General features: G+C 34.6%; 1 protein-coding gene across 5 annotated transcripts in view; it reads right to left on the reverse strand.

Annotated features, from left to right (window-relative positions):
• Positions 1-12,228, reverse strand: part of ANTXR1 (ANTXR cell adhesion molecule 1) — a 277,518-nt gene that overhangs the window by 199,316 nt on the left and 65,974 nt on the right. For all 5 annotated transcript variants that reach the window (XM_012539935.3, XM_031950625.1, XM_031950622.1 and 2 more), the window contains exons 7-8: positions 10,448-10,516; positions 6,859-6,939 (exon numbers count right to left, since the gene is read on the reverse strand). In XM_012539935.3, coding sequence (XP_012395389.1) covers positions 6,859-6,939; positions 10,448-10,516 — 150 coding nt within the window. The remainder of the gene's footprint in view (positions 1-6,858; positions 6,940-10,447; positions 10,517-12,228) is intronic.

Consider the following 12,228-nt stretch of genomic DNA (forward strand, 5'->3'; position numbering starts at 1 on the left):
CTGACCTCAGTGAGCTTACATTGTAAATGTAAAAAGAAAAGGTGAGAACTAAACAAATTACTGTAAGAAAATCTGAGGAGAGACAATGTCTCATTGAAAGAGTAACATTTGAGCCAAGGCTTCAAGGAATCAAAAGTTCAAAAGGCAAAAATAAGAAGGCACTCTTCTAGGCACACATAAATAAATGCATGAAGTGTAGGATAAAATTAGAGAACATCTACTAGTCCAATTGGTCTGGAAGGGGAATAATGTGGATGAATTAAGGTTAGAAAGTTGGATTGTCTGCATGTTTTAGGATTGTATAAAATCAAGAAGTCTAAAGAATCAAGAAGGTAGGTTGTCTAAAAAACAAGAAGTATATAACAGAGTCAGATTTTTGAACCTGGATATTTTAGCTTCAGGTGCAGCATTCTGATCAGGAACAGCACAGTCCAAAATCCCTTTATTACTTGTGTGAAGAAGGTTTTGCAGAAGGAAGAGATGGGAGGCAGGGAGAGTTTGAGAAGCTTTTGTAATAGTTCAGGAAAGGCTGCTCCAGACTTACACTACAGCAAACTTAAAGGTATCAGAGGAGGGCAGATATAAGAGATGACATTAAAGTAAAATTCACAGATTTAATAGCTATTTAGATAGGAGGGAGAAGGAAGAATCAAAGACTTAAATTTTGATCATAGGTGACTGAAAGGAAAATGTATCAACATATATAAATAATAATAGGTAAATTGGGAAGAGAGAGAAGATTGGGAGACAAAATGGAAAGCTGATGAGTACATTTTGGGACATTGCATTTAAAGTGTTGGCAGGACTAGTACAGGAGTACGATGGGCAGCTGGAATTGAAGATTGAAACACAGGGAAGAGATTACAGGATAAGTATAGACCTGAGAGGCACCTGCATAAACATGATGTTATAAATTATGAGATTAGAAAAGGTTTTTTTTTTGTCACATTTGGACATTAAAGCAATAATAATATCTAAATAGAAAAGATGTTCTCTCTTTGTCATACTACCATCCTTGTGACAGTGAGGGAAATTTATCTTTTGGGTAGTATATTAACAATTTAATATGTTAATTCCAAAACATGGTAAAGTCCATGAATTACAGGTTAAATCAGGTATTAGGAAGTGAGGGTTCTTATCTTTGTTCTGCCAGTAATTCACTTTAAAGTCATTTAAATTGCTTTGACTTCATTTTCTTCCTCTTTTATTTGGGGATAGAAATTCCTTCTTTAACTGCCTCTTAACAGTTGTTAGACTCAGATTTAGAGTTTAGAGATGATCTAATTCAATATGCTCATTTTTTAGGGAACTAGGACCAAAAAGTTTATGACTTGTTCAAGATCACACAGCATCTTCCCTTGCTCGAGGGTCCTAAGTGATGTCTTCACTATCATTATTTTTAAAACATATAATGTACTTAGTTTATTTTTCTGAATAAAAAATCAGAAACAAGTTTTAGCAAAAATGATATCACATTAAATTTCAAATGATTGTTGAACTAAATATAAAGGGTCATAACAAAAAATTATGGGAGTTTTCAGGTTTCAGAACATTTTGAAATTATAGGAGTTATTTTCAGCTATAGAGTTGGGGCATGATTTTTAATCAAACAAATAATAGAGGTCATCATAAAAAATTAAAATAGATCATGTGAATTAGACAAAATTAAAAAAATATATTTTATAATAATGTGTCTGTTGAATTGGAAAGTATTTGTATCAGATATGTTTTTTTATAAAATCTGATATTATATAAGGAATTGTTGCAAATTTAAGAGGCCAACAGTCATTTCCCCCAACAGATAAGTAGTCAAAGAAGAAATGCAAACTCTAAACAACCAAAAGTAAAAATACTTCAGGTAGTTATTAATGAAATGAATGAAAATTAAAATAACTCTGAGATTTTTCCCACACATTAAATTGACAAAGATGATAAAAGACAAAAATAATCAATAGTGTAGTATCATGGGAAGACAGGCACATTGATGCCCTGGAGATGGAGCTGTAAATTGGATCAAGTATTGTAGAAAATAATTTGTAATGTTATGAAAAATATCATGAAAGGGTTCATACTTTTTGACCCAGAAATGCTACTATCAGGCATTCATTCCAAGAAGTTACTGACTCTGGAGTATAAACCATTACTCCAGAACTCAAGGCCTACCTCAAACACTTAGCTTTGTGATTTTGGGCAAGTCTCAATTCTCTTATCTATAAAATGGGGATTCTAACAGGACACATCTCCCAGTGTTGTTATGAAAATAAAGTTAGTTGATATTGGTAAAAATGCTTTGCAAATCTTAAGACAATACATAGATACTATTACTAATATTATTATACTACTATGCTCAGAATATAATATATCAATATATACTATATATGCTACATTAGAATATATACTGTATTATAAATACCAATATGGTATAATATGCTAATATATAATATACTACTTACTAATTATTACTAATAACTATATAATATATAAGAACATGCAACTACTAATTAATGCAATACTATTACTAATTGTTAATTATTATCCCAACCAAGTTAAAAATCAAATATAAATCAAAATATTAGTAACAATTGTTGTGATAGCAAAAAAAAAAAAAAAAAAAACCCTAAAACTAAAATACCCCAAACCTCCAAAAAACTAGAAGTGTGTACTCACTGATTAAGGAATAAACAAACTATAGTTTATTAAGGTGATGGAATGAATACTTTTTCCACTGTCTAATCTACCTTTTTTATAAATTGATCAAATGAATAGAAATCCCTTCCCCAAAATTACTCAAGCTTTTAATTCCATAGATACTCTGGCACTAATATTATTTATTTATATAACTTTAGGACAGTAGCCTTAAAGAGAATATATGTCTCATGCCAAACAGCTGTTTCACATGTGTGACCTGCTAGCAATAGGTGGGAGACAGGAGCAGCTGAAAGTCATTCACAAGAACTGAGGAATCAGGGGAAAAAAGCAGGATTCATGTCAAACCCAATCCCAAGGGACTCTGGCATGATAATAACTAATAATGGTTAGCATTTATATGACTTTTTAAGTTTTTATAAAGTGCTTTACATGTGTTTACTCATTTGGCCATCACAACAACCCTGTGAGGTTTTTTACAAAATGAGGAAAATGAGGCAGAGAGATATTAAGTGACATGCCCAATATCCCACAACTAGCTAGTAAATGCCTTGAACTAGGAATTTGAATTAGGAATTTCTTGACTCTACTGTGCCTTCTAGCTGCCATGGTCACATTGAGAGAATTAAATTAGAAACATATCTTTATTTAAGTTCGTCTTTTAAAGTACTCATTTCCTTGAAGTTCTTAACCTATTCCATACTTTCTTATTTAGTCCTTTGGGTCCTAATTTTTTCCTCACAGTTGATGACTTTCCAAGAATGTAATAGAGCTATTGCCTTTGACTCCTACTCATTTATCTTATATTAGCTGCTCTGATCACAGAACAAATTCTTGAACTATTTTTTGTTTCTGGCTCCTCAAGAAAGAAGATAATACTGTCACAGATTGTTCCAGTCAAACTAGGCATGTATCTTATGCCCCACCAGTGTCCCTGCCCCTGGCAAGACCAATCAAACAGGAATCTATTGGTGTTACTATTGAGTCATTTCAGTCATGTCCAAATCTCTGTTACTCTATTTGGGGTTTTCATGGCAAAATACTAAAGTGGTTTGCCATTTCCTTTTCATTTTACAGATAAGGAAATTGAGGCATACAAGGTTAAGTGATTTGATCAGAGTCACATAGCTAATAAGAATCTGAAATTGGATTTGAATTTAGATCTTCCTAATTCCAATCCTGGTATTTTGTGCACTATGGCACTGCCTAGCTACTCAACTCTAGGCTTATTCCAGGTTAATTCTACTCTGTTGATTACAAACAACACATCCATATTACAAATCCAATATATGTTATTACTCACATCAGGCAGTGGCTCTAGGGGTAAGTTCCTCCCTGGAAGAAGATGTCTACTTTGTGAGAGGAAACTATAAGTCTAGTAAAGTAATAATTCCAATTTCTAAAGTGCTTTTAGATTCACAAAGCATTTTCCTCATGAGCATTTATCTTACAAGGTAAAAATTATTATCCTTGTTCTGTAAGTAAGAAAATTGAAAATCAGTTTAAATGACTGGCTTGTGGTCATGTTGCTAGTAAGTTTAAATAAAAGATTTAATCAAGCTCAGTAGCTATCAAGTAAAACTTGTCAGCCAAGCTGCTGATCTCTCAGTTTTCATCCCCCAAATGAAAATGTTTATAGGTTTCTATACCTGGAAGTTTCATACCAGTTATAAAAAAGTAATTTTTCCTGATCTTTCAATTAATAGAGCAAGCCAGTTTTGTTATATCCTCATCTGATGAAGAGTAGATATTACTTAAGAAATGCTGAGCTGTATCACTAAAAGAATACTGAACTGTGTGTAATGAATGCCTTTCCACTAAGTCAACCAGTAACTGGTTGTTAAGACAACCAGAGCAATTGGCTCTGGTGAAAATGGAGGGCCTGAAGGTAGAGTATTTTTGCAGCAGAAATAATGGTTCTGTTTGTCAAAGAGCTATTGGAATAGGTGAAAGGTGAATTGGTCCAAGTGAATATGACTCCAAAGGGTTTCATTAAACAGTAATGAACCTTAACTCACCTTAACTCACTACTGGACTGAATACAGCCTCACTTCAGCCATGTATTCAGAGAAACCCATTACAACCCTTGAGGATTGCAGTAGAAGAGGATATTAGTCAATTAGTATCTTTCTAAAAAGTTATATGCTTATGATAAAGTTTACTATTATCTACTTGGAGGCAGGAAGAAGAAGCTTTCTCTGGGCAATTCTCTGGGCATTCTCCTGGGCAAATTACTTAAGCTCTGCCTATATCAGTTTCTTCATATAATAAACTAGGGATAATGTCTTTATCATGGATTGTTGTGAGGATCAAATGAGATATTTGTAAAGTGATCAGTGCAGAATCTGGCACAGAATAGGTGCTATATAAATTCTGGATAATGATAATGATGATGATGATGAGAAACAGAAAGAGATATGTAATGAGGGGGTCCTTATGAGAACCAAACTTTTCCCCTTCCTATAATTAAGTCAGATCATCAATTAGGAATGAAATGTCAGCTTTCATGAGGTCCATTAGTAGAAAACACCCTAGATACCAGTCTGTTTTTATCCTTAGATAACTTTTACATTGCACTGGACCCTTAGGAGTCTAGGTCAGGACCAAATGAGATCATTGTTCTATTATATTTGGTTTTATCAAGTCACCTTTTGGGAAGATTACTGATGAGAAATTTATCTGGTAAAAAGTAATTAGAATGGTGAGGAGGAGATTTGACAATGTGCCAATTAAATAAAAACCTGATATGGCTCAAAAAACCTTTGTGGTAAGGATTGGGAGCAGTAGAGGAAATTGAAACCCAATAGTTCCCTTTAATTACTTAAAAGGCTATCATATGGAAGAATTGTGTTTATTCAGTCCAGAATCCCAGAGCCTAAGAAGTCTCCAAAAAGGAAAAACTGGCTGTGGGTCTGTCACAAAACCTGGAGGCGGAGGCAAGAGCTCTTCTGTATTTCATTAGGCAATTGCTTTGAGGATTCTGGGTTGCCAACTGAGTTTTTCAAATTGGCACCAGTTAATATTCCAACAAAATCAGGATTCCAACATAGCCAGGATACTGGCTCGATATTTACAAAATGTTGAAAGGGAGGCTATATCCATACATTGTCCCATAAATAAAATAAAACTAAAAGAAAAGTAAGCTTGTACAAATCAAACAATTTTGGCTACCAGTAAACAAAGGATGCATGCATAGGAAGGACCATCAGCATGGAACTGTTGCTCAGTTGTAAACTTGAATTCTTCCCCTTTGAGTGTAATATCCTTTTCAGCACTAGAATTACAGGACTAACATGCCTCAGAAGAACAAGACTGAAGCTTCATCTATGTAACTGAAATGGAAGATTAGCTAGCTGATAGAAATTCCAATTCAACAGTGCATAGGTGAGAAATAATGCATTGTAATCAGTAGAAACAACCTGAGACTTGGTGTGAGAAAGGTACTTTGTGAACCTTAGAGAACCACAGAAATGGTAGCATCTAGCCACAGCAAGGTGACAGAGTTGCATAGAGGACTGGGCTTAGAGTCAGGAAGAGTCATCTTTGTGAGTTCAAATCTGGCTATGAGGCAACCCAAAATGCCAACTGAGAATTTTTCAAATTGGCACCAGTTGATATTCCAATAGAATCAGGGATATTGGTTCTGTGACCCTGGGTAAGCCACTTAACCTGCTTGCCTCAGTTTCTTCATCTGTAACATGAGTTAGTGTAAGAAATGGCAAATCACTCCAGTATCTTTGCCAAGAAAACGCCAACTGAGTTCACAGAGACTGAAAATATGAAGACAAGACTGAAAAGCAACAACAACAACAATAACTATTTTCTACTAGAAAGGCAGAGATCAGTCAAATGTAAATCAGGAATCAAAACTATTACATTACAAGAATCACAGAGGAAGCCCTGAATCAGACAACTGCTAGAAATATATTCTTTCTATTATTTTATTTATTTATTTTTTTAGATTGTAGGGCAAACGTTACAGGAAAAGAAAAGGTGAGCATGGGGGGAGGGAGAGGGAAAGGAGAAGACAGGTGTCAGGGGAGCAGCAGGAAAAGAAGACAAAAGCAATTTCTTATATCCTTTTTATTCTTACTCTATCAAGAAAAGGACTTTTTTTATTAAAAAAAAATCTAAGATATTCAGGGGGCTAGCCACCAACCTTCCTGCTCTCTACCCTAGTTCTCCAGTCTAAAGAGGACACATCATACTTACTGAGTCTATGATTCCTTGCAGAGCTTGAAAGCCATCATTTACAGGAAATACGTGGTCCTTGCTGTCAGCAATTCGAGCCAGCTAAGAATATATAAACACATATGTATAAGGATTAGATGAAACTTTCTGAGAGAAGCAACGTGATTTGAGAGACTCGAACCCCTTTCAGAGTGAGGAGGAGACTGAAGCCTTCAGTGGCCCTCTGGGAACTAACCACCTTGCCATGGGTAATAATGAGCTTACCAGCCAGGCCCTAAGGCAAAATCAAAAGGGTTCTGCTCCAATTTTGACACTTGTTTTAATACTTTTCTCCTTGGGAGCAGAAGTAAAATGGCCTGCTTAGAACAAAACTTGGTCTGATTTGATGTATTTATGGAGTTGGGAATAAGCCATTGGCTTATTTTTCTTCCATTCACCCAAATTCCTATTGGCAACTTTAATTCAACCAGATTCAAATTCCCTTTCAGAGCAGATTTTTTTTAATGTAGGTTTGGATTTTTAAGGATATAGATGATTAAGACTCCTCTCCTTCCACTTAGAGAGAGCTAAGTTATTATAGGAACTGACTTAGCTCAAATGTTTCCATTTGGCAAAATACTGGATTAAGGAACAAAAGAGTCAAATCTGAATGACCCTAAGGTTTCTATTATTCAAGCTTCCTGACTGTTCTGACAGTCCTATAATGAGGTCCTGAACATTTCTACTAAAGTCATTTTTTCAGTGAGTCTTCTGTTTTAGGTATCCTCTTATTGTTCATTTGTAATCTTTATGCATCTTCATTCCTGCTCTTATTTTTCTTCTAAGTAGCAAAGTAAGAAGGGTGGTTAAACTCAGTCTACTGTTACCTTTGTTAGCACAGAATCATTGGATGGATGGAATCCATTGGAAGTCAGTACAGAATGTCAAACCCAAGATTTCAAATGACCCTTTGGGAGAATGTATAAAAATCATAAAAGTCAATTTCACATGGACTTCAAACTGAGTAAAGTGTACACTATTTATGAAATATAATTCATTATTTATCATTTTCACTTATCTTTTGTCTTCTTGCCCCTCTCTCTCCTTTTTCTCTCTACTTTTTTTCTTTTCTCTCTTCTTTATCCTCTTCCTTCTTTTCTTTTTTTCTTTTCCTCTTTCTACTCTTTGTCTGTTTGTCTCTCTTTTCATATCTCTATTCTTTCTCTATTTCTTCCTTTTTCTCTTATTTCTCTTCTTCCTCCCTTTTCTTCTCTCTTTCCCTATTCTTCCTCTTCATCCTTTTTTGGTCTCTTTCCATCTCCTCCACTTTCTTCTTCTCTTCCTCCTCCTCCTTCTTGTCTCTACTTTTTATTTCTCTCAGTCTTTTTTTGTCTTTCTCCTTCTCCCTTCTCTTTCACCCCTTCTTATTCCTTTCTCTCTATTCTATTCTTAAAGCATTCCCCAATGCAAGATATTTTTAGGGGTGGGAGTGCTCCATAACAATAGAAACTGGACACCAGGGCCAATTTTAGTTACCATCTGACAATTTCTTCACTTTAAAAGAAAAGTATATTACTATTATCTTTATATTACTATAGGAATTATATCACATTTGAAGTCAAGAGGACCTAGGCTCTAGTCTTGGTTTTCTCACTTGGTTTGTTTATTGGCAGGTCCTGATCTAAGCCAATGGGTCAATTCTTCGATAAGGGGAAAAGGGCTGCTTAGAGTTCTTAATCTGGACTCCATGAACTTGGGAAAAAATACTTTATTTTCATTAAACTTCTAGCAAAACATTAGCATTTCTTTCAGTTATAAAAGTAGACAACAAACATTATTTTGACAAGATGTCCATTCTTAGGCATAGGCATTAGGTGCTGACATAGACTACAATACCACATAGATTAAGAATGTTTCAACTGGGTGTTCTTGAAGCCTTCTTCAGGCTCTAAATCCAATCATACTGTCTACCTAGATTTCCACTGGGATTCTATCCTGATCACTACTTACTGTGGAGGAAATGCCTCTGCCTTCTCCCAAATCTTATGGATCTTTGGTTTGCTGGCTATTTACTTAATCATTTCATGAGTTGTCAATGGGTTCAATTCTGTATATTTTCTGATTGCTCTTTTCCTGGTCTCTGTAAATCCTATCTATTATGACCTTTTGATCATAGCCTAAGAGAACAGTAAATCTGTAAGAGTCCTTGGAAAGTTAGCTCAATTCAAGATTGAACCCCTAATAAGTTTCCAGAGCTTCAATAGGAATCAGTGTTCTCTGAGACCAAATCTAATATATTTTTGCTTTATCACTCCGACTTCCAATATTTATATACTTTTGATTTTAACCACTTCTCTAGCCTCTGATTAACATCTGCCCATATTTGCTGGTCACATTTTCCTTATTGGAGGTTGAGTAGCTAGTCCACCACCCTCCTGCACCAAATCTTCCCTTGTTAGCAAACTTTCCATTAAATTGTCTGAAAAATTCATATGCATTCTTAGAACCAATGGGAATTCCAAAGCAACAATTCTAGCGGCTTCTGAAGATGTAGTCCTATCCCACCCTATTCATTCTTAACTATCCTAATTTTCAAATACTTCCCACACAGTAAACCTTGAGCTGTTCAGTGACTCAAACTGTTACTATATATATACTAATGGAGCATCCATCCCACCTTCTCCCACTCAATAAGAGTTAGTCTCAAGATCCCCTTATGTGATGATAACTGGTAGATTATTAGGACTAGGTTAAAATCTTCATCCCAGTAATAAGGCTCTCCAAGAAGTGATTTCCCTCTATCTAGGAGTACTAGGTCTGTAGTTGATGGACACTCTAGTCCTTCTTTCATCTCCTCTAGAATAATTACTCCCCAGAGGTTAGATTTTAAATAAACCTAAAGATAAGGTTTTCTGATAGATCTCTTGCCTAGGCTTTAACCTCTTTCACTCCTGCTTTTTCTTATGAAAAGTAAAATAAGAGAATTATATCAGATGGCCAGCACTGGAGCTATGATTATTCTATGTGCATGATTTATATTTTATACAATAGTCCATTGTATAGGTATTCGTGATTTAGGAACCACAAGACAGACAGACACATACATACCAAATTCTTCCTTAACATATCTAAAAGTTGTCAAATCAAAAAGGACATGGATCATCTAATGCCAGGCTCTGTATTGGTTGTTCCAGTTTTATTGGAACTTTTATTTCTCCATGATAGTTTTATTTGATTTGATTAGTTTTCTAATAATATAGTTTTGCTGGAATGGGTGCTCTCTTCACTGACAGACCTCAACTCTTCCACACCATAGTGGATACTTTAAAGAATTCCTGTGGCAGGAAATATTCATCACCCAACAGTTAGCCATCTGGTGATGAGCCTTTCAGCAAGTTGATCCTTGGACAATAGACACACAGTACATTGCCAAGCCCATACTCAAAGACTTTCCAGCTTGGTAAGACTTATCAGGATTTGTGCTCCACTAACATGACTTTCAAGATTCCAAGACCATCTCTATGCTGTGATGAAACATAGGAGCAAGGTTTTAGTGGAGGCAACTGCCTGTGGGAGCAGCTAAATTAGCCCTTTCCTACCAATTGTAGTCTGTAAAAACCATTGGTCATACCTGGGTTTCATTGAAATCTTTCACCCCAACACAGTAGACAGTTGCACCAAGGTCTCGGGATCTGTTAGCCTAGGAGAAGATAAATAATATTAGAAAGGAGAAAAGGCCACAGAACTAAGTTGATTAAAAATACATGAAACAACTTAAATATTCTAGGACAGCTTATACTTTCCATATTACATTTTAATGTGTCTATATATTAATAATATAAATTACACATTAGTCTGATATTTAATATACTAAGCAGCCAAGTATTTTTCAGATTTCAGGATAAATTTTTCTTTTGCCAGCACAGAAATATGACAGCCTCATTTCCCACAACAGTCCTATGAAGTAGGCAATGCAAAATTTTTTTGCGGATTTTATAGATGGAAAAAATATGGTTCAAAAGGGTACTTTACATGCTAAAGGACACATTATGCATTAAGACTTAAGGTTTCTGACTCCAAGTTCACTGATCTTCAATTGCATCATACTGTATCTCATGAGGTAAAATCAAAGGCCAGTTATATATTAGGATAGGTATATTTTATTATATTTCTATCACTAAGCAATTATATTTTAATCATTATTTGAGATATCTCAAAATATGAGAAACCCAATGGCCTAAGTAGAGTTCAATTATGTACTTATTCATTTTATACAAAATATTAATCATTTATATCATGAAAAAACACTCATAAGAAAATAAGACATTACTTGAGAAGCAAAAAAAAAAAAAAAAAAAAAGGCATGCAAAAATGTCTGAAGACTGGAAGGAGCAACTTATTATCAATTCAATGATTATTTAAAGAGTAGCCAAAATCACCTTGACATTCACACTACCTTTCTTAATTATTGTAAAAATCTTTGATTTAGTTCTACACTCATAATCAGAGTAAAACAATGAAACTGTTCCCATGAATCTCAGAAACAGATATAGGGACAGGAATACAAGATGACTCTATTTGAAACCATAACAGTGATTGGTTTGGCACAGAATATAGGATAATAAGTGATGTTTCTTTGTCTTTGGTGCCATAAGAGGGAAAGACACATAGCAACCAATCAGAAATATCATTCCCCTGCCAATAGAAATTTGTTCTGACCGCCAAACCAACTAAACCAACAGAGTGAAGACATGAGTACTTTCATACAAGTTTTCACAAAGTGGAAAACAGACTTCAACAGCTATAATCAAAGAATTGATAACTGCTTCTTGTCAGAAATGTCAACAACTCCAATTTATAAAATAATGTATTATGAAGTAGTAAAGAATTGTCATTAAAAACCAAAATAAAACAACTTTCATTTCTAACTTTCATTGGATTAGATAAAAAATAAAAGATGAAGTTGAGAAGTTAACCAAATCTGACAATGGCAAATTTAAAGACTCCAATGTCAATGAAATCATTCAATGAATATGAAGTCCCAAAATCATACCTAAAAATGAATCCCATAATGAAAAGAGCACCAATGTCTTAAATGATTTTAAAAGCTTTTGTTATTCAGTCATTTTCAGTTGTATCCAACACTTTATTGATCATTTGGGATTTACTTCACAGAGATAATAGTGTAGTCTGCCATTTCCTTTTCTAGCTCATTTTACAGATTATGTAAATAGGGTTAAGTGACTTTCCCAGGGTCACACAGCTAAGAAATGTCTGAAGGTACTAGATTTAAACTCAGGAAAGTGAATGTTTCTGAATCCAGGCCCAGCACTCTATCCACAGTGCCACCTAGTTAGGCTCTATGTAGCAGTTTGTAAAGCACTTTACAAAAAAAAAAAAAAAATCCTTTTT

The sequence above is a fragment of the Sarcophilus harrisii genome, chromosome 2, assembly GCF_902635505.1.
Source record: "Sarcophilus harrisii chromosome 2, mSarHar1.11, whole genome shotgun sequence".
Taxonomy (NCBI): domain Eukaryota; kingdom Metazoa; phylum Chordata; class Mammalia; order Dasyuromorphia; family Dasyuridae; genus Sarcophilus; species Sarcophilus harrisii.